General features: G+C 41.2%; 2 protein-coding genes across 2 annotated transcripts in view; one reads left to right on the top strand and one right to left on the bottom strand.

Moving 5' to 3' along the window:
• Positions 1-20,245, bottom strand: part of cacna2d4a (calcium channel, voltage-dependent, alpha 2/delta subunit 4a) — a gene marked incomplete at its 3' end in the record, with an annotated part of 68,636 nt that overhangs the window by 33,855 nt on the left and 14,536 nt on the right. Inside the window, 4 exon segments of the mRNA XM_083906901.1 lie at positions 17,660-17,728; positions 19,244-19,371; positions 19,689-19,781; positions 19,884-19,977. Coding sequence (XP_083763027.1) covers positions 17,660-17,728; positions 19,244-19,371; positions 19,689-19,781; positions 19,884-19,977 — 384 coding nt within the window.
• Positions 407-11,624, top strand: lrtm2a (leucine-rich repeats and transmembrane domains 2a; the record flags this gene model as incomplete). Its single annotated transcript, XM_083906902.1, has 6 exons — positions 407-482; positions 8,067-8,296; positions 8,534-8,659; positions 9,093-9,181; positions 9,792-9,949; positions 11,107-11,624. 6 exons carry the CDS (start codon positions 407-409, stop codon positions 11,622-11,624), a joined length of 1,197 nt encoding a protein of 398 aa, XP_083763028.1.

The raw sequence follows: 20,245 nt of genomic DNA, 5'->3' as shown, positions 1-20,245 counted from the left end.
TTAGATACAAACATACATAACACACGTGATCATGTGTGTATGCTGTAACCCCAGATTAAATAAAAAATGGATGTAGCTTTCAGTTTGAAAAGTGAGGTACAGGAAGTATAAATAACACACTATGGATGAAAATCTATGGGAGCTTGAACTTCTCATTTCTAGTGGCAATTTTGTAAATTGTGATCCCATTTTTGAGACAAACAATACAATATATCATGGCACGTGATTAACTGAAAACCAACATATCTCATGTTTGTCCTTTCTCTCTCCTCAGGTGTTCTGGTGCGCCCTTTTTTTTTTTTTAACTTCTTCCCAGACGCAGTGCCAGTGGAGGCTGCAGGCATGGCGGCTTGATGCCCCCATAGCCCCGCCCCTCTGACAGAGGTCGGCTACAAAGCTCTGTGTCATGCCCCCCCACACGCACCCACCTGGGGGCAGTGGCCTGCCCCTGCCCAGCGCTGCCACCCACTTGGCCAAGACTGGTGAGTCGACAAAGACGAATGCCGATCGCGAGAGAGAGAGAGAGAGAGAGAGAGAGAGGGGAAGAAAGATTAAATAAACTGACGAGATAAGACGGAATATTATTCCATTTTATTCCCATCTATTGTACCTCTAACGACGCATGAGATGAGGGATGCTGTCTGTTTTGACAGCTGCTAATGTCAGCATGCCCAGCATGCTTGAACACACACACGCACACAAACAAAAGATGAGGGCTTTGAGCATGTTGTGGCCACGTGCCAAGTCCTACACTAAAATGCCACATCACTGTATGTATTAAACACAGCCAGGAGGGCAGGACTGATACAGGAGAGACATGCAAATGACTTTCAACTCTTTTTAGCTTCATTTTCTATAACTTATTTGCTTCTTTTTTTGAATCCCTTCCAATCTTTTCTGTTTTCGACCTCATTTTTCACCTCTCACGTATCCCGCTTCCCCTTATATCCCTGTATCACCTGCCTCTTCCTCTTGGTATCCAATTCAAGTCTTTTTCCCATCTCATATCATGGATGAAAAGAAACACCCATCATAAGTAGGGTAGGATAACAACAGATACAGTAAATGCATGTGTGTGAAACCTTCAACCTTGCTTTCATCACTGCATTAAAAACTCTAACTTTGTGAGCACACAATATTACAGTAACAACAGCTCAGTTTCTCTGACTCTTTCCTCTTGCAAAGCCTTCTGATCTCCGCTATAACATCACATGTGCCAGCCCAGCACACACACACATACACACACACACTGAGTCACCAGAGGAAGCAGAGTAATGGGTAAGCAACCCCATCAAATCACGGCCAATGACTAATGTGAGATTATCACAGCTCCATACATCAAATCACGGATGTGTTTCCTTCCAAAGGCGATCAATTAGAAATGTAATTAAACGCAAAACATTCATGTTTATTTCGTGCAAACTTATCACAAAACTGGGATGATGGACTACAGCAGTGTGACAGAAAACAGATCAAGGAGAAACATTTACAGTGAGTGTTAGTATACTTTAGTGTCAGAAAGTGTTGGCCCATTTTCCCCCAATAATGCAAAAGGTGGTATCATTTTTGGAAGGTTGTAGAGGATGTTTCAATATTTATTTCTGGTAAATAAACATTAAAATTCATTTACATACGTAGCTTTCTGTTTTTCTAACAAACTGACTTTGAGATTTTTCCAGAGGATACTGAATGTTCCCCTTGATTAATATGTGTTTATGCTAAAGTATATACTTTGGGTTTAGCTATAAGCCATTAGTCCTGCAGTGGAAAGCACAATAGAGTCATATCAAATGTCAAGAAAACTAAAAGACAAAGATTCCAAAAGAGGCCTGACGTTGACACAGAATGCCACAGAAAAAAAAGAGAAGCAGTTTAAACGCAGAGAGGCAGAGAGACGATAAAGTGTGAACGGCATAAAGAGCGAGCACAAGAACGTAAGGGGAAAATTGACAGAAACAGTGGGGAGTAAAGAGGAAAAGGAATAGCAGTTCAGGAGCAGAAGAAAGGGATGGAGGAAGAGAAAGAGGAACACTCTGAACGACACAAAGACCATATGGTGCCTGCAGGCCTGCACAATCCCAGCAGACTGTCTCAACTGATGCAACACACACACAAGCAATCATGAATTCACTCCTATTCACACAGATTTACGCATAAACACACACGCACACTGGTCATACTGTGTGTGTATGTGTTTATGGTGCGGCTCCAAACAAAGCTGGCAGATTATCGGACCGCATACTGTCGCTTCTAATCAAACCGATGACAGAGAACGCGACAGAGAGCGAGTAAAAAGCAGTAAGGATTTGGCTTTGAAAGGAGGCCAAATGCACCAACTGAGGTTAGAACCTTTGGTTTGGAATCAAGCCACTGCACAGTGACTAAGGTTGTTGCATTATGCTTGGACTACAGCTGTAAGGTGGTGCAGTGATTACCCTGAAGATCAAATTGGGGTTACAATAGAGTTAAAGGGGCTATATCAATTTGAGAAGTAACTTATCATGCTGTTAAATCAACTGTTTTTTAAGTCGTTAAAGATACTGGTTGGCTGCGAGCGTGTGAATTCATCACCGGGCGATTAGTAGCTGAAGGTATTTTAGCCACATCAGTGTGACACAGTGTGTATCTATGAGTAGCATTAGCTTTGGAGAGGAGCCTCGTGTTACATGAGACTTGGGAGTTAAATAGAAACTGAGTCGACAGCTTGTTGGCAAACAATCTTCAGCATCTGACAAACTCAAGTAGTGTGACAAACGGCTGTATTAATGCAACTGCGAGCTGATTCAAAACACAGGTATCACATTTTACAAACAAAAGAAATGTCACTGATTTAGTTTTCCCTTTTCTTTTTTTTTCATAACATAACAAACATCACTAATTTATTTCCATTCATCTACACTGGAATAGATCTAGGTTGACAGAAATATTAACTCCTGCCCTGCTGGGCAATGCGGCTCTGACCCTTGACCTCTTTAAGGGATGACACATCGTTTGTTGTGGTGATTTTACGTCAACTTTGCAGCACGTCAAAGATACATGTGAATAATCCTCGGCACCGCAAACAGAACACATGAGACTGACACTCACTCTCACACTCACAGCAGGACTAGTATGGGTTTCCCGTGTGGCTGATAACTCGTGACGATCAAAGCACAGTCGTTTCTTGACAGGAAAAACAACCGATGATGCTTCTGCGCGACAATAACATTCGCTTGATTTGTCTCAGTTAATAAGACACAAACAAGTTCAAATGAACTGCTAACATTTAAATGAAATTTTCCCAACTGCCACTTATTCACTAATGAACTGTATTTCAAAGTTAAGGAGAGTGTTAATAAATATTCAAGTGAGTCTATAGTGCAATGTCTTTTTATTATTATTATTATCAATATTTAATGTGCACTTTCATTTCTGTCTGTGCATTTTAAATGGGGACTCTGCAAATCTATCTATCTATCTATCTATCTATCTATCTATCTATCTATCTATCTATCTATCTATCTATCTATCTATCTATCTATCTATCTATCTATCTATCTATCTATCTATCTATCTATCTATCTATCTATCTATCTATCTATCTATCTATCTATCTATCTATCTATCTAACAAGCATAAATCTAGTGAGTGTGCTAGCATCTATCTATCTATCTATCTATCTATCTATCTATCTATCTATCTATCTATCTATCTATCTATCTATCTATCTATCTATCTATCTATCTATCTATCTATCTATCTATCTATCTATCTATCTATCTATCTATCTATCTATCTATCTAGTAAAACAACACACTAATTCACCAAAAGCTTGTAAAACAATGGCACTAAAACCACACAATGACAACTGTCTGTCACATATTGTGTGTACGTGCACTTCCAATCAATACCATCTGTCTATCCATCCCTTCTGAGGAATGAGTGGGCAAATATTACGACCTGTCAAGGATCCAACGCAGAATCCATTCTATTCGAGTTGCGCTGATGTGAAAGTGACATCAAGACCGAGTGTCCTTCGTTTTAGCTTCAAATTGTGAATGCGCTCTGCCAGATGGGATGTCAGGGAGAAAATGATGCCGCGTTCTTTATAGATGTGTCACACGGAAATCTACAGCTACCTGGTATTTGCTGCGAGTGCCCTGAAATTATCCTTCAGCAATGTTTTTCCCCCACACCACTTCACTCCCCTGTGTTCCTATCTCTCTATGACTCCATCTCTTTGTCTTACCTGTCACTCTCGCTAATTAAGAGACAATCTCACAAAAACCAAGTTACTGCGTGTCACACACACACACACACTGATGTGTGTCACAACAAATTGATACAGATAGCGAGAATTAAAGAGGCAGATGAGCCTACACGTTGGCGCACTCAACCCCCCCTTCAAGTCAAAATAATGATCCTGTCTTACTGACACAGAATTCATGGAGTGTAGACGTGGGAAACAGAGACTTTGTGAGAACAGGTGGGAGAAGAAGAATAAAAGTAAACACAGAGGAGGCACACAGAACAGGACAGAAATAGGGAGAAGTAATTGGAGGTAATTTTATAGGGAGAGGATGAGGGGAATTACGTATAAAAATCAACGAGGCATGTCGACACCTCTCTTCTCATCAGACTCTCGGGGGTAAACCCCCCTGTCATACTCTGTACCTACTTATCCTGAGTTACATATGTGTGTGTGTGAGAATAAGTGATTATACATGGTTGTACAGTCGCACAGGGACAGCTTGTATAAGTGAGATTTAATGTGAACAAAAAAATGTCTTTCCCTTATTTCTCCAGTGCTCTTGCTAACACCATCTACAGCTCTTGGTTGCTATGGTAATACAGCATTGCACTGTCAATGTTGAAATAATGTGCTGGGTGAATTGAAATAATACAGTAGTGGATACATGTGTGTGGAGCTTGTATACCTTTATACCTAAGACAGTGAAGTCGTGCTAATGAGGCAACACTCCGTTTCAGGCACGCAAACATTAAACACAGACAGACACGCTGTCTATTTTCCATCTGCTAACTTAATGAAGTCTCAGGTTACGTCACCGACAAATAACAGTTGCCACTGTTGCTGCTTTAAATAATGAAACGCATAACATTATTTTGTAGCATCAACACAATTAAAATAAACTGGAACAGTGTATCTGCAAGCACATAATGTAATATGATGTCATTATGATGCAACTTTGGGTAAAAGGGAACTTCATTTTTAAGACCGCTTGGATCATTTGACAACTTAAATGAGCTAAATGCTAAGGGAGTAAGGGAATCAGTGAGTATTACTAACTATTATGTGTTGAGATGAATGTGGTCCCAGCTAGCCAATGTGACATCTTCAAATTAATTGTTTTACTAAGATATTTAACGACACTGTTTTTGCAACACAACAGAACTAAATCAAGATAAATTATACTCAGGTCAGAAGCTCCCACAGCAGGAGAATGGTGTCAGATGCTTGCACAGAAGAACCAAGTAAAACATTAAACAGTTAAAGGCAAACAGGCGAGTGAGGGTGTTGCATGGAGGACAGCTGGTCATTCTAGTAACAAGATAGCACCAAGTCTGCCGCTCGCACGGAAAACAGCTTGGCCCTTGGTAACATGCAACTGGGCTCAGTAACCCGAAGTGTCTGTGCTGGTGACATCATGGTTGGGTCCAGTATCAGCGAGGGGCCCCTGGATATAACCTTACAGACAGCTGAGGCCCCAGGGTTCACGTGGAGTTGCCTTGGAGACGCTGTCAAACATCACAGTTAAGTGATACCAGAAATTCGTTTCATCCATCTTTTGTGGCCTTAAAGGTGATAAATTGTGAAAATAAAATAAAACTAACTACTATATACACACACTGACTCAAGAGTTAATTGTTCATTTCAACAATTTACTTCTGATTTCCTGCTTTTCACAGCTCGAAACACCCACGTGGACGCACACACTTTTACAGACACACGCTGAGACTGTAAACAGTGCGTCAGTATCCACATTACCAAATAAGCTTGGCTGCTGAAAGGTGGTTGGAGAAAAAACCTTATATAATATATATACCTATTCACAAAGAGACAACATTATGATTATTTTAAATGAGACAAATAATTATTACCAACTGCTCAATCCATATTGCATCTAGTTCAGGATGTTGAGGCTCTAAGTCAGTCGAACCATGTTGCTTTAAGCATTACCAGCCAGCATTTACCCAAGTTGACAGCACTTTTACAGCATGAAAGATTCTCTCTCAGGTCTGCTCGGACTGAATTAAACTGTACAGAATCACTTAAACATTATTTGGACTGAAAACTTCATTACTTCCTCTGCCTGTGGCTCATTGTTTTCTCTCCTGGTTTGGCTTGCGTGCACAGCAACAGCAAAGAGGCTCGGCAGCAGCTAAAATAAGCCAAAACAAAACTACCTCCTCCACGAGAGCAGCTAAAAAAACACTCATAAATGTTGGAAGATATACGCTTCAATTCTGGGGTAAGAAGGAGACGAGGGCAGATTATAACATATAGCAGAGGGGAGGCTGGGACAGAAAAGACGTAATGATGATAAGGGAAGAGAGGAAGAAAAAATATCATGGCAGATTGAAATTCATGTTGTAGCCTGAGAGAGATGAATGGAGGACAAAGACAGCCGCAGTTTAAAATTTAACAAGGTATGAAGAAGAAGAAGCAGCTAAAATAACACTCTCAGCTATGTAACAGTGCCTCTCTCTCCGCCTGAGCTACACTGCTCTCACAAATCTCCTGCTCTACTGTACCTTTTCAAAGGCATTATGGTAAATTCAAAGCTACATTGCACGAAAATCCATCTCGACTCCTGCTGAGCTACCTGCAACAAATTGATTGTCCTGATAAACCATTTAGGACAACAAAGCCAGACAGAACCTCACTCTTGAGGACACTTACAGTCAAATCTCTCTTTTCATCCATTTAAGAAGGGGGAGTTTGTATTTTTCCCAGTGGTTAGGCTCATACTGTAGACTAGGAGGAATAGGAAAGAGGCCAACACAATGATCTTCCTCTCAAGGCCGCATTTTTTTGGCTCCCAAATGCACTGGTTATGCAGTGTCCTGGTTGTGGGAGGTCATCTTCTGTCTGGCAGGTAAAAAAAGATGCTATTCTTAGACGGTGTCATTGTGTAATCTCAAAAACTGTATAATGGCAGTTCCAGAGGGTTTGGTGAAGTGATGCAGTCAGTAACGCCGCACAATACTGAATAAGATGAGTACCGTACAAACAAACCTTCAAAATTAGGATTGAATGAATCCACTGCCAGCCTTCTATCTATCTATTCAGATTTTATTCCACCATTTGTAATGGAGGATATTTCACAATCACAACAGGGACAGGGAAGATATAATTGCGGAATTAAATTAAATTTGAAAAAGCATGCATGTGTGGTCGTGACGACAGGGAATTAAGTCTTGATTATGAGCAGGAAATAAAGCAGAGAGAGAGAAAATGAGAAAAGAAAATCAAAGTAGAGCGAAGCAGATGGACCAACACAGAGAAAAATCACAGCAACAGTGAGAGGGTGAGACACAGTGTGAAAGAAGGCGATGGCACACTGAGAAATAGATGCTAACTATATATCCAGATGATGCCAGTGATCAAATGTGCTGGAGAAGCATCAGAAAGTGAAAAGTGCTGTGTCTACGGTCTGGACTTTAATCAAGTGTAGATTTCTTAATACACGCTCGGGCACATCAGCAGGTCGTATGCCCACACACACACACACACAAACTCACACAGACAGAATAAAGCATACGCCATGCTGATAAGCCATTAGATGGAACCAAAGGCAGCCACTGCAGCGAGGCACAGCGGGAATACAAAGAAGAGAGCCGAGAGATTCACGGTGAGAGGGAATGAGAAAGATAAAGAAACTCAAGTGGGAGCGAGAGAATTAGAGAGTGGAAAGAGGCACAGGCGGAGAAACGAACACAATTTAAAACATGAATTGACAGAAACAAAAGAAGGACGGAAGAACAAAATCTATGCTGTACTCCAACTCCTAAATAAACTAAATAACCATGTTTCTCTCTCTTTTCTTCTCTGTCACTTCCTTCAGTCTTCCTATGTGTCCTCTGCCTCCTGGCGGTGCTGCTGCCCCCAGCCTCGTCCTGCCCTCCTCCCTGTCTCTGCTCCTCAGACGGCCTCGTGGTGGACTGCGGAGGCCGGGGTCTCTCCTCCCTGCCTCCCCTGCACCTCCTGCCTCCCGGGAGCCACTCGTTCCTGCTAGCCAACAACAAGCTCGCCTCGCTCGGAGCCTCTGCCTTCGCAAACCTCTCCTCTCTCGAGGTGTGCAGCGCGTTTGTTTTATTATCAGCGCTGCAGTTTCTCTGATGTAGAGCGTAGCATGTCTCATGTTGAACGAAGTGAGCGTTGCTCGCAGTCTGCAAGGATAAGACAAGGCTTTCCCCAATATGAATCACCATTAGCATTACTGCTTTGTCTTTTTTCCCAATTTAATTCTACAAGAAGATACTTTATACACAATTAATGTCAAGTTACCACGCACTTTTTTGTGTATTTCAGGAGCTGGACCTCTCTAATAACTACCTAGACAATTTACCAGCTGGATTATTCAAAGACATGTCCAACCTGACAAGACTGACTCTGCACAACAACTCGCTAACAGTCATGGACAGAGACCTTTTCCAGGTAAGCACTGCACTTATAAAGTACAACACTGAAGAGAGGCCCCATTTATGAAGACGATACTGTAATCCCCAAAAAAAGCTCCACTCAAAATGTAAAATATGCACGTTCTACACGTTTTAGGAGATCTGAAATGAAATGACTCAATCCACTAAAATGTTTCATTAATAGTGCAGTTTTAAGTCCTGGGTGAAGCTCTGTGTAGGAGTACTGCCAACCTGAGCAGATACGCTGACATGACTGGGCTTCCGTCCAGGTGGTAAATTAATAATAAACCATTTGCTCAACATCTATATCCACTTTTATCTGAACCATGACAGCCTGAAGGATGAGGCTGACTCAGGGATTTATTAAACAAGATAAGGCCATCAAGTCATTCTTGTTGCAGTAATAATACTAACATAAACGATGATAGAAGACTGATGTTTCTCCACAGGGTTTGGGGAATCTTCAAAGTCTGGATCTGTCCCTGAACGGACTGTCCTCCATTCCTCTGGGGCTGCTGGACGAGCTGCAGAGCCTCAGGTAGACACACACAAACTCTTCTACACTGACATTCAGCATCGTCCTTACAAAGCCCCACAGCAAGACCAGAGATCGATAAGATTCCCAGATTATAAACAACGAAATAATCCTTCGGTGAGAAAGGTCACAGTCAATGTCCTTGTGAGCACAAAGTTTGATTTTAACTAAAGCAGCCATTCCCAAACTTAAGAATGTCATGGCCCATTTTATATCAAACACAACCTGTAACTATATATTCAATATTTTCATTTCCAAGATGTTTACAACGTACAAAGAGAAATGTTAATTCATTTCATCCAATTTCACCAAATTTCCCCCAGGAATGACTAAATTAATCAGTATTCTAATTTGTTTTATCTAAATTTGGAGTACAAAAAATGGCTCTAAAATGATCTATAAAAGGTCCAAATCCATCCACAGGAACATTTCAATTTGCAAAGCAACATTTTATAATTATTTGAAGATTCGTGACGAAACTCATTCCGAGTGGGCGCACTGATCCGCAGAGTTTGAGTGAGCAAGATGTTCAGCCTACAGTGTCAGCGAGAGAGAGAGAGAGAGGCAGTACTTGGGAATGAATGAATGAATTTTAATTCTAATTATTCTATAGGTGGCTGTCACTAGCTGGTAACAGGCTCCATGGTTTGGAAAGAGCAGCGTTCGAGCCCCTTGCCAACCTGCAACACCTGGAACTGGGAAACAACCCGTGGGAATGTGACTGCAACCTCCGTGATTTCAAACACTGGATGGAGTGGCTGCTGTACAGAGGTGGATGCTTGATTTATCTCACAGAACCTTTGGTGTGTTTGATATGAATAAGTGGATAACACAAGAGGGGAAAACAGGTCAAGGGAAGTCGTGGGCGAACGCTAGAGAATGTATATGTTTTCCCTGTGAGAGAGGAGGAGGAGGATTGTTAGGTGTGCATATTTCATTTGTGCATCATGCCTCAAGCTCAATAATTGCATTCCAGCCTGAACGCACATTACCACGCTCATTGTGTGTTGTTGTGTACACTGTGTTACCCACGTGTCTCTGCAGACTGTTAGTTACATCAGATAACCACAGCTGCTCTCAGCTCTCTCCTCGTGTGAAAAAAAAATCTACATTCACCTCAGCGTGGCCGCCTCGAGCATCAGCTGCCCCGCTAATGAAGCATCTCTTCTCTTTTCTGCTCCATTCTGATCTGTGCTTCATGCTGTCCTCTTCTGCCTTGCTGGGCTCTGTATAGTAAACTTCAAATAGAGACAAACTCACAATAGATATGATCCATTAATACTCGTCAGAACAGTGGCAAAAACTACAGAGGAAGAGCGTCTGATGGGCAACGCGTGTTCAAGAAAAAACGACAAAGCGCTGAACAAGAGTGGGGAAAGCTTTGTGACAGCAGCATGTGTTGACTTCTGTCTTCTTCAAACCACTTCAAGCACACAGCTGGGATATTTGGAGAGAGCGAGCTGTGTTTGAGGACAGAGTTCCCTTGTCACACACTGAAATAAAAGCATCCGGGGGCTAAAAATTCAACTTTCCTAATTCTGTCTCTCTGCTACCTTCCCTCTTCTGTCTCTCTGATTCTGATGCTCGACGTGTCTGCGGGTGCGGACCAGTGGTTTCCTCAGATGTGACCTCGAGACGAATACATACACGAGTGGAAAAACAAATACAGCGTAGTGCCTAACATGTTCCCGACTCCTTCAAACACACACTAGAGCTTTGCTAAAGCTAGGAATGTCATCTTATGAATTATAGAAGGGTTTAGTTAAGCCCATCTTCAACTTAGTGCACAGGGCAAAGCAAACTCTGTGTGATTCATGACTCATCCTAGTGTTGGCATTACTGACCTCCCTTCTCTGTCAGTTAATTGGAAGTGCTGTACAGGAATAAGTCGTTTTTACTGTCACTGCAGTGCTTTCTCTCTCCTCCAGGGGGAAAAGTGGACGCGGTGGAATGCACGCTACCGAAGGACCTACGCGGGCGAGACATCCGGGGTGTTCCCGTGGAAATGTTCAACTACTGCCTCCAACTCGACGACGAGAATGGAGGAGGAGGCGACGGCTCCCGTTCTGGACAAAAAGGCGTTCCTCCCTGCAGCAGGAACCCTCTTAACCCCAGTGGGGTGACGCCATTTTCTGACAACAGCGGCAACACTGCTGATGACTCCTCTTCGAACACAGGAGGCGGCGCCGCAGACACTCCGTCAGATTGCGTCCGCGCCCGATACCGACCCGTGAGCGTGCGCCGTGCGATCGGCACAGTAGTGATTGCCGGCGTGGTTTGTGGCATCGTTTGCATTATGATGGTTGCAGCTGCGGCATACGGCTGCATCTACGCATCCCTAATGGCCAAATACCAGAGAGAGCTGAAGAAGAGGCAGCCTCTAATGGGCGATGGAGAGGCCGACGGGGAGGATAGGGAAGAGAAACAAATATCCTCTGTGGCCTAGAGGAGTGACGGGACAGGCGAGGGTTGGTGTGTCAAAGGTGAAGGTTGGAAGGGTGAAAATTTAAAGGGCTCAAAGAGGAGAGAGATGGAAGAGTTTGTTCAGCACACACACAACAGTTATGGTATCTCTCCCTCTGACTCTCAAACTGACACCTTTCTCCCACTTTTTGTCTTCCTTTCTTTGTCCTCTTTCTATTTTTAACCGTCTCCCTCTGTCCCTTTCTCTAACACACTCCCTCACACACACATACCTTATCAGTTGCCTGATTTTCTCTTTCACTCTTTCACTGCAGTATCTGTTACCAATCGTCCCTCCAGCCTGCCTACCAAACCACCTACTACTGCTGTTGGCTGCTCAGATCATATTTATATTATTTAGGTTTCAACAGCAATGTATATTGGCAAAGAGGAGGAAAAACAAGTTTTACTCTTTCTAGTATGATACATATCATTTAAGCTATAACAAAGCACTTAAAGTGTAAGGTCAGTCAGTATTTGTAAAAGCTGGATTGAATTTTCAGGGATTTACAGTATGTATTAATGGTGTTTGGACCAATATCCATAATAATTAAAAATAATGCACAGTAATTGTTTTGTTGATATATTTCCCCTTCTAAACCTCCAAAAAAAAAGCAGTTCCAGCCCAGGACCCTTCGCTTTAGTCTGTACCTTTGGACCTCCACATCCCAGAGAAACAGCCCATACTGAAAAGACTTGGAGGAAAATGAGGAAAAATGTTTGTGTATAAACAAAAAGAGATGTCATAAACACATGTTTCAATGGGAGAAACATGATTGTGTGTTGTTAGTAAAAATGAAGTTACGGAGTCTTTCGTGTCAATTAAAACTTGTTATGGATGGAAACCATCTGAATCGATAAATGATCATTTGTTAATGGCTACAAAAAGACAAATAGAGCTGTTTCTCACTGGCTCATCTCTGGAACAACAACATCCTCCAGATGTCACAGACTGGAGCTCTATGCATGATGGGATTCTACAGTGGATGTTATCTATTGGTTTGGTTTAATGGGCTATTTGTTCATTTTACTCAGAAAAAAAGGCTCTTGCTTGCTTTCATGCTTGTTAAATGATTATGATCACTATCTGGACAGATTAAAAACCTTGTAGCTTGGCATAAAAGTGGCTCTCGTAAATTTTCTGGTGTGACTCGGACTATGCTTCCAGGCTGTTTCAGCGATGTCTTCAGGACACCAGACTTAGTTTGTTTGAAACTCCTTTTCAGACTGATTTCACGCAGAGATTAAAGTTTGCTATGGCATGAAAACACCCACTCTCAGAGAACCCTGCTGTCTCCCCGCAAGGACTACAAATATTCATTTTAGGACTACAGAACTTCAGACTCCTGCACTTTACTTCCCCAGTCAGTGACCCTCTGGCTTCCCAGTCCAGATTACCTTTCTTTCTTTTAAAGATGGATAATTTGCCCAGAGGGATTATACCGAATAAGGGATTAAGCAAAAAGACGCTGCTATTTCACCCCCCCCCCCCCTTCTTCTTCTTGTTCTGTTACCGCTCCATCATCTCTCCATCCAGTGCTATTTAAGGAAAGTATCTTTTTCACCTTGTTTATTTTATCCCTACATTATTCCATGTTGTTTGTTTTCCCCAAATGATCTGCAATATGCGATGGAAGTTGTTTTACTACACTACTTGGATTATTTACATATCGATCACATATGGATCTGTTTTCTTGATGCATTAGCAACAAACGTTGATTTTACATCCTAATTTATGTCTTTGACATAAAGATTTACGTTCCACAATCTCACAATCTTCATTGCATATTGCTCCCTTACAGTAGAACGATTGTTCCCCTCAATTTTAATTGGCTGGAAGTAACCTTATATTAATAGTGTGTTATCTTATACATATGTATGATGCAGATAAATATTACTATACCTGTCTCTACTATGGTGTGATGGCCCAGAAATCCCCAACATGTTGAAGATGTAACTGTTCATGGGTTTCCGTGTCTCTTCATGATGTATGTCTTTTTCTTGTGTTTATAACGTCTATTTTTTGTTTTGTTTTATTTGAAGTTTTAAAATCTCTGTAATGTTTGATTATCGTGTTTCATTATATTTGTGTTCAGTAGTCGGAGGAGTTTCTTTCAGGAGGCATAGAAAGAGTTTGGCCAGAGTGAAAAGGGCCCCATGTTGCTGCCTCGTCTCTGAAATTCATTATAATAACACTGCTAATCACCAAGTTACATACACGGCGGAGAGCTTAATTTGCTTGTTGCTGTAGGACTCGCTCTGTGTCAACACATAACTCATGCTTTTGTTTCAATGCTCATGATTTGCTACATCAACATCGCACTCCTTTTGGCTTGAATAGCCATACAAAAGTCGCACATAAAGATTATTTGTAGGAAATTGAGCTGGTGGGACGCATGATAAAAACAGAATGCACTAAAGCTGGTGTTGGGTTAACAATTATCTGTTAGCTCGGTCCAAAACTGAGATGGCAAAAACAGAAATTAGGTATACATTTAAACTATCAATTGGCATCTTTAGGAAATATGGTGAAAACAAGGTGAATCAGTGTTAAAGAGAGATTAAGTATAAACATAGCGGTTAATGTCGCAGTGAGTCGCGGGCAGTAACTGGACAAACGCCAATGTCTAAGCTCTTTCTATACGTATAGAATTGTTGTCCTCTTACACCTCTGGTCTGCAGGTCTCATGTTGTTGGTAGCTAAGTATCTTAGCTGAATCCTGTCCCTATAGCCTGTCTGTGTAAAGAATAATAAATTATAGTTTGCTACGTAAAAAGACTGCAGCAGCGGGCCTGGAAGTCTATAAATGGTCCAGAGACCTACGGTGTGTTGTGTTATTATGACAATTGTGTTTATGAGAATGATAGGATGATGCTGAAGCATTTCCTGGTCAATACACAGTGATTTGAATAATAAAAACAATAACATATCACACTTATGTCAAATGTAAGCAACCATCATCTATTGTTTCAAAATGAACAGGAGCACAAAATAAAGCAAATACAGAGAAAGCTAAGAAAGGGGAATGCTGGAAGGTTTTCTATTTAGATATGTGGTGTTGAGGAGAAATTTTCCAGTCACAAAATCCATAGGTTACCATGAGTCAGCTGCGATAACACTGCAGCCTCTCTCTCCTCTAACCTTTTCTATCTTTCTCTTTGACGCTCTTCTTCCCCTTTCATTTCACATATCTTGTCACCATTTGTCTTTCTGTTGCCTCTTCTTCCGTCATCTTTTCACCTTCCCTTTTCTCATCTCTGCCTGATATCCTTTCCCTTATCTAGTCTACAGTGTGTCCCCTGTCTTCTTTTTTTCCTCTCTCTCTTTTTTATCCTGATTCTCTCCTCCTCTCAAATGCTTCAATGTCTTTCTTTTACGTAGTCTCAGTCGGCTTCTGTCGGTATAGAAGCACATTATGTTTATTTACATACATCATGTCACTTCTGCCACAGAGATACACTAATCTGTTGCAGAGTCTTGAAACAGCACAAACATCAGCTTCTGAAATACCAAATCCCTGGCCTTCGCCGCAGGAGGAGAAATTGAATCTACAACCAAATCAGCATGAATGCTTAAAACCACGGGGATTGGTGGAAAAACTGACAGGTTAATGTTCAGACAAACACTGACACTTAGTGGTCAAAAGGAATCGAGAACAGACTTAATTCCCTACAACCACAAACGTTCATCAAATAATTAGCAAAAGACCTATGAAAGAAAACAGAATATCAGATCATTTAAATGTCACATATTTGATAGGAAGTTTATCTAATCCTATTTTGCACCACATTTCAATGGCACATTCTTGTTTTATTGAAATGCAGACATGTTTATATGCTAGATTAAAGCATGAAATGATGAAATAAAAACACTGGGGTGATGCCAAAGGTGGTTACATAGAATGTAGCATGTGTCGCGTGTGTGTGTGTGTGTGGACGTGCCCCCTTTCACGAGGCAGCTTTTGAATATTTGATCCCCTTATGTTCAAGAGGGAGTTGTGACTCATGACTAGAAAGCTTTGCCTATTAGGATATGGCGAGAAACAGAGCAGGAGTCTGAGCACAAAGAAATGAAAAGAAAGAACGACTTGACGAGGCATAGACAGCGACAAGGGGAAAGAAATATACAGAGAGAAAAGCATCGGGCAGGTTAAAGGTGGCAGGTCTGACAGCTTAGGGAGAGAGAGAGGCTTAAAAAAGAGGCCCAGTATGGGAGGATTTAACGGTGTAAAGAAGAGTGTCAGAGGGTGAAACACACTGAGTCATGTTTGTGTGAGTGTCTGTGTGTGTGAGAGAGACCCAAACAAAGTCAGATAAAACACTGATACAGCCTTTTCCCTCTGTGTGTTTGTTTAAACCTGTTCTAGCTGTCATCTGGTGATGCAGAAGAGAATAAAAATGTCTGGTTCTATGTCCTCATATCGTCGAACATCATATAACAATCCGCCTGCAGCAATAATCTGCTGCTACAAACTGATGAATAACATCTCATTACACGTCTTTTTTTTATCTTTTCATCTCCTTGAATATGTTTTGCTCAGCACTGTATAACAGCATGTTGCTGATCTGTCTGCCATTTCGCTGTGGATTCAGCATACTGTGATGCAATATCCCTAAACAAGCACCGAGAGAGTAGGAATGAAGCAAAAGTGACAAAAAGCAGCAGCGGAATGATTAAACTAGACACAGGAACACAGAAAGTGTAGATTTATGAATATGTCATAAGCTCTGCGGGTTGTACTCTATACTGAAAATAGATCACTTTGCTCTCAAAAATGCAGTCGTACTTGTCAATCAGTCTCTATGGGAGGCAGAGCTCTCAGCTGTCAGGCTCAGACGCTCCCCTCTCTATAATTAAATACAGGCTTAAACTTTTAAAACTTTCCTCTTTGGTGAAGCCTATAGTTAATCCCGGCTCTCATGAGCCCCCGTGCCATGACTTGCCCTATAGTGAGCACTCTCTCCTCGCTTACCCCCATGTATTTATGACACTACTACATGCCATTAATTTTTTTCTCTCTCCTGTAGTGTCTGCTTCCCCCCTCTCTGTCCTCTCCCTCCTTTTCCTCATTTCTGCAGGTACCTTTGCCTCCAGAGTTGTAGACTGTGGATCTGCCACTAATCACCATCATTATTAATAGCGATACAGCTGTTCCTGCCTGGTCCCTCGCTCGCTTTCTGCCTTAACCGGTCAAGGCAGACAGCCAACCACTAACTGTGGTGCAATGAGAGGCTTTGTCTTTCTGTTCTCCACTGTCGCAAAGGTACACGTTCACAGTCTGAGATGTTGGATTGCTGTAAAATCACAACCTTATGACGCAAACTGCCCTTTGTATGCTATTATTTGGCATTTCAATGTGAAACACCAAATGTATACATTGGAAAATGCTTAGAAAATTCACACACATGCTCTCAGGAAGCAGTAGGGCATGTGCTCTCATTCTTGGCATGTAAACCCAATTCTGATTCTAATCAAGAAGGAACAAAAAACAGGGAACACTAAAAATTTAAGGGATTCTGTAGAAAATAAACACCACACACAATCACTTAATTACAGCACATTTTTTCCTTCCTTCCTTCCTATGATAAAATATCCCACACATAATCATCAGGAGAGAAATTACAGCATTTCAGGAACATAATTATAATTGTAGTGTTCCCGATAAGTCAGAAGGGCTGATATTATTAGGTGCAATATCAGAAATAGCAACTGAGAAATAATACAAGGTCCGTTTAATTGTTGTTTTTGAGCTTTTGGTAATTGGACATCAGGTTTTATCTTTGCCTGTGCCATTATTGTTTCTTAGTTTTTCAAATTTCATATTTAATTTTACCCCTAATCTTATATTTCATTATGTATTCTATTGAGATATTTTCTATACATGTAAACATAGAGCTACATAAAGCAAAACAAGTGAGGTCTATTGCCAGCACGTTTAAATGTGAGAGACAGCAGGAGGTAAGAGATAGAATGTAAGAGTGTGTATCAAAAGCAAAAAAAATAAAACTTAATCCTACCTCCAGCTATGGCGGTTTTCTTGCCAACCGTCACAGTGACAGCAGTGGTAGCGATTGCAATCCTCCCTGCTGTGTGCACAACACATAACAATTAGAAAGAACTCCAATAAAAAAAGAGGACTTTGTCAACACATGGGTGCATGCAGGTACATCACAGACACATGCATGAGGATATGCACGTTCATATACAGTATATATAAAACATATATCACAATATACATATTTCTGTTAATACTTGTTTTGCGAGCACTCACAGTGATAGTGACAGCTGAGGTGTCGTGTCAGATAATATGCCAAAAATTTGTTAAAAATACTGTATGTGTGTAACAGATTGACTTAGATGGATGAGGTAATAGGTAATGAGGTCATGCGTTTGTTGTCAGCATGTCTATTCACAGCCTTCACGCCAGCAGATGCCAACTGTCACCGAGCCACAGATTCCAGCCAGATTATCATTTTAGGCATTATGTAACAGAGATTATAAGAGCTAATCGCCTAATACACGCATAACACAGGGATTCTGTGTGTATTATGTGATACTGGACACCATGTATTTCTCTTATTCGTTCCTCTAGGACAAAAAAAACAGTGTGCTTGAACTTTGGAGACTCTGTCATGGCTATTTATTTAGTTTTTGAGCTACTGCATATTGTAAGATAATAATTAGGCCAACAAACACCTTTCCAGATCCCGACTTTTCAAGAGTTCACACAATCAGCATAATAAAAGACAAGCCAAAACATATTCGGCCCAAGGAGAGGAGGTTCCAATACTTCTAATACATGCTCATGCAATGGAGAAGAAAAAAAAACAGAGTAGAGCTCAAGAAAAATCGAGGAAAATGGTGACCATAGTGACTGAAATGGTGAGGAACACGGGGATTAATAAAGACAGGAGGCATGCCAAGTATCAGTAACAGCTTTCCTATACCCTCCTCCTCTTCCTCCTCCATTTCCTCCTCTGCTTCCCTTCGTTTCCTCCCACCCTCCTCCATCTGTTGCTCCACCTCCTTTGCGCTCAAGGTGGTGCTAAAGTCATAGTCCTTAAACACATCTGAGCATAAAACACTATATTCATCACCACCTTAGCAATAAAGGACGATGGTATGTTTAAATCCATACAAAACATCCATATAAAATGACATGAAACACAAGTCACTAACTTTAGAGCCTCTAACATATGTTTATACACATCTTCTACATAAAGAGATTATTAGATAAAGCAAACCAGCTTCATCACAATTCATTGGTGCATGCATTACACAAACTACATTTAATGTAATTTTTTTGTGTCTGCACCAAACATTGAAATCCCCGTCCTTTCTTGCCACCTAAAGCAGTCTGAGGTCAATTTGTTTGACTGCTGTGTTTAAAATTACATGTAATTTAAATCCAGCAAAATAACCCCCTTTTTAAATGTTCCTTTTCAACAAGAATTTAAAAATGAAGTTAATTGTTAGTATAATGTGATGATAGATTGGCTGTTAAAATGGTCATTGTGGAGCTGTGTGCAGTGAAACACGTTGAATTTTAAATACTCCAAAGAAAAAAGAGGTTTCTTTAGTAATAATGGCGCCTCCTATACCTCGAGTTTCTCGTCTTGGCATGTAGTATAGGAACTGTCCAGCTGGGTACTCTGCTGCTCTGCGGTACCATACTGGGAAATGATCCAGGGTGAACATATTCTCCTTGTCTGCGGAGGTCAGGAAAGACCTGGGGAGAGACAAAAATAAGTTTAAAGAACAAAAACACTGACGATCCATGGCCAAAGAATGATGACAAAGGTTGAGACAGAGGAAGGAAACAAAAGGAGGACAGGGACATGAAGATCTGGAGGCAGATAATTAAAGAAAAAGGATTAATAGGGAGATAATAAAAACGTGTTTGTCATCCAGTAACAAAAGCAGTTCTTCTGCTGACCACCAGAGGGTGACAATACACTTTCCTGCAAGTGTTGTTACAAGCGCTATATCAATAAAAGTTTACTCGCTGACTATAATTCAATTTGATTTGATATGACTCGTACTCACTTGGCAACTCTTTTCTCAGTCCCAGCGTAACGCTGTAATCTCAACAGGCCTGAACGAGTGCCCAAGAACGCTGTTTCTACGCCGTCGTCCATGCTGACAAAGACGGGAGTGTGATGAGAAGAATATGAATTAATACAAATAAAATGTCTTTATCAGAATAGTCATTTAATTAGATGCGCCTGTGTTGCTATTCACCCAGATGTGTTGAGCATCAGGGCAGTCCAGTAAGCTTCCATTGGAGCTGTGACCACAGCATCAAACAGAGTTTGTTGCAACAACTGCGCGTCGCCTGTGGAGAGGAACCAGAGGGGGTAAACTGAATATAATCTAATATTAATGTTAAGAGATTACAGAGGAGAATAAATAAACAATTGTATTTATTTATCACAAACACAATTTGCCTAAAAGGGCTATACAGTCTGTTCAGCATGTGACACCCTCTATCCATAGACCCTGACACCTCAAGGAGAGGCACAGAGAGAGGATCCCTCACGCAGGACGGACAGAATCAAATTCAGCAAATTGCAAACAAACATCAAATTTACAAAGAGAAAAGA

This window comes from Microchirus variegatus (assembly GCF_963457635.1).
Source record: "Microchirus variegatus genome assembly, chromosome: 20".
In the NCBI taxonomy this organism is placed as follows: Eukaryota; Metazoa; Chordata; class Actinopteri; order Pleuronectiformes; family Soleidae; genus Microchirus; species Microchirus variegatus.
Note: the sequence above shows the minus strand (reverse complement) of the source record. Positions and strands in the feature narration are given on the sequence as shown.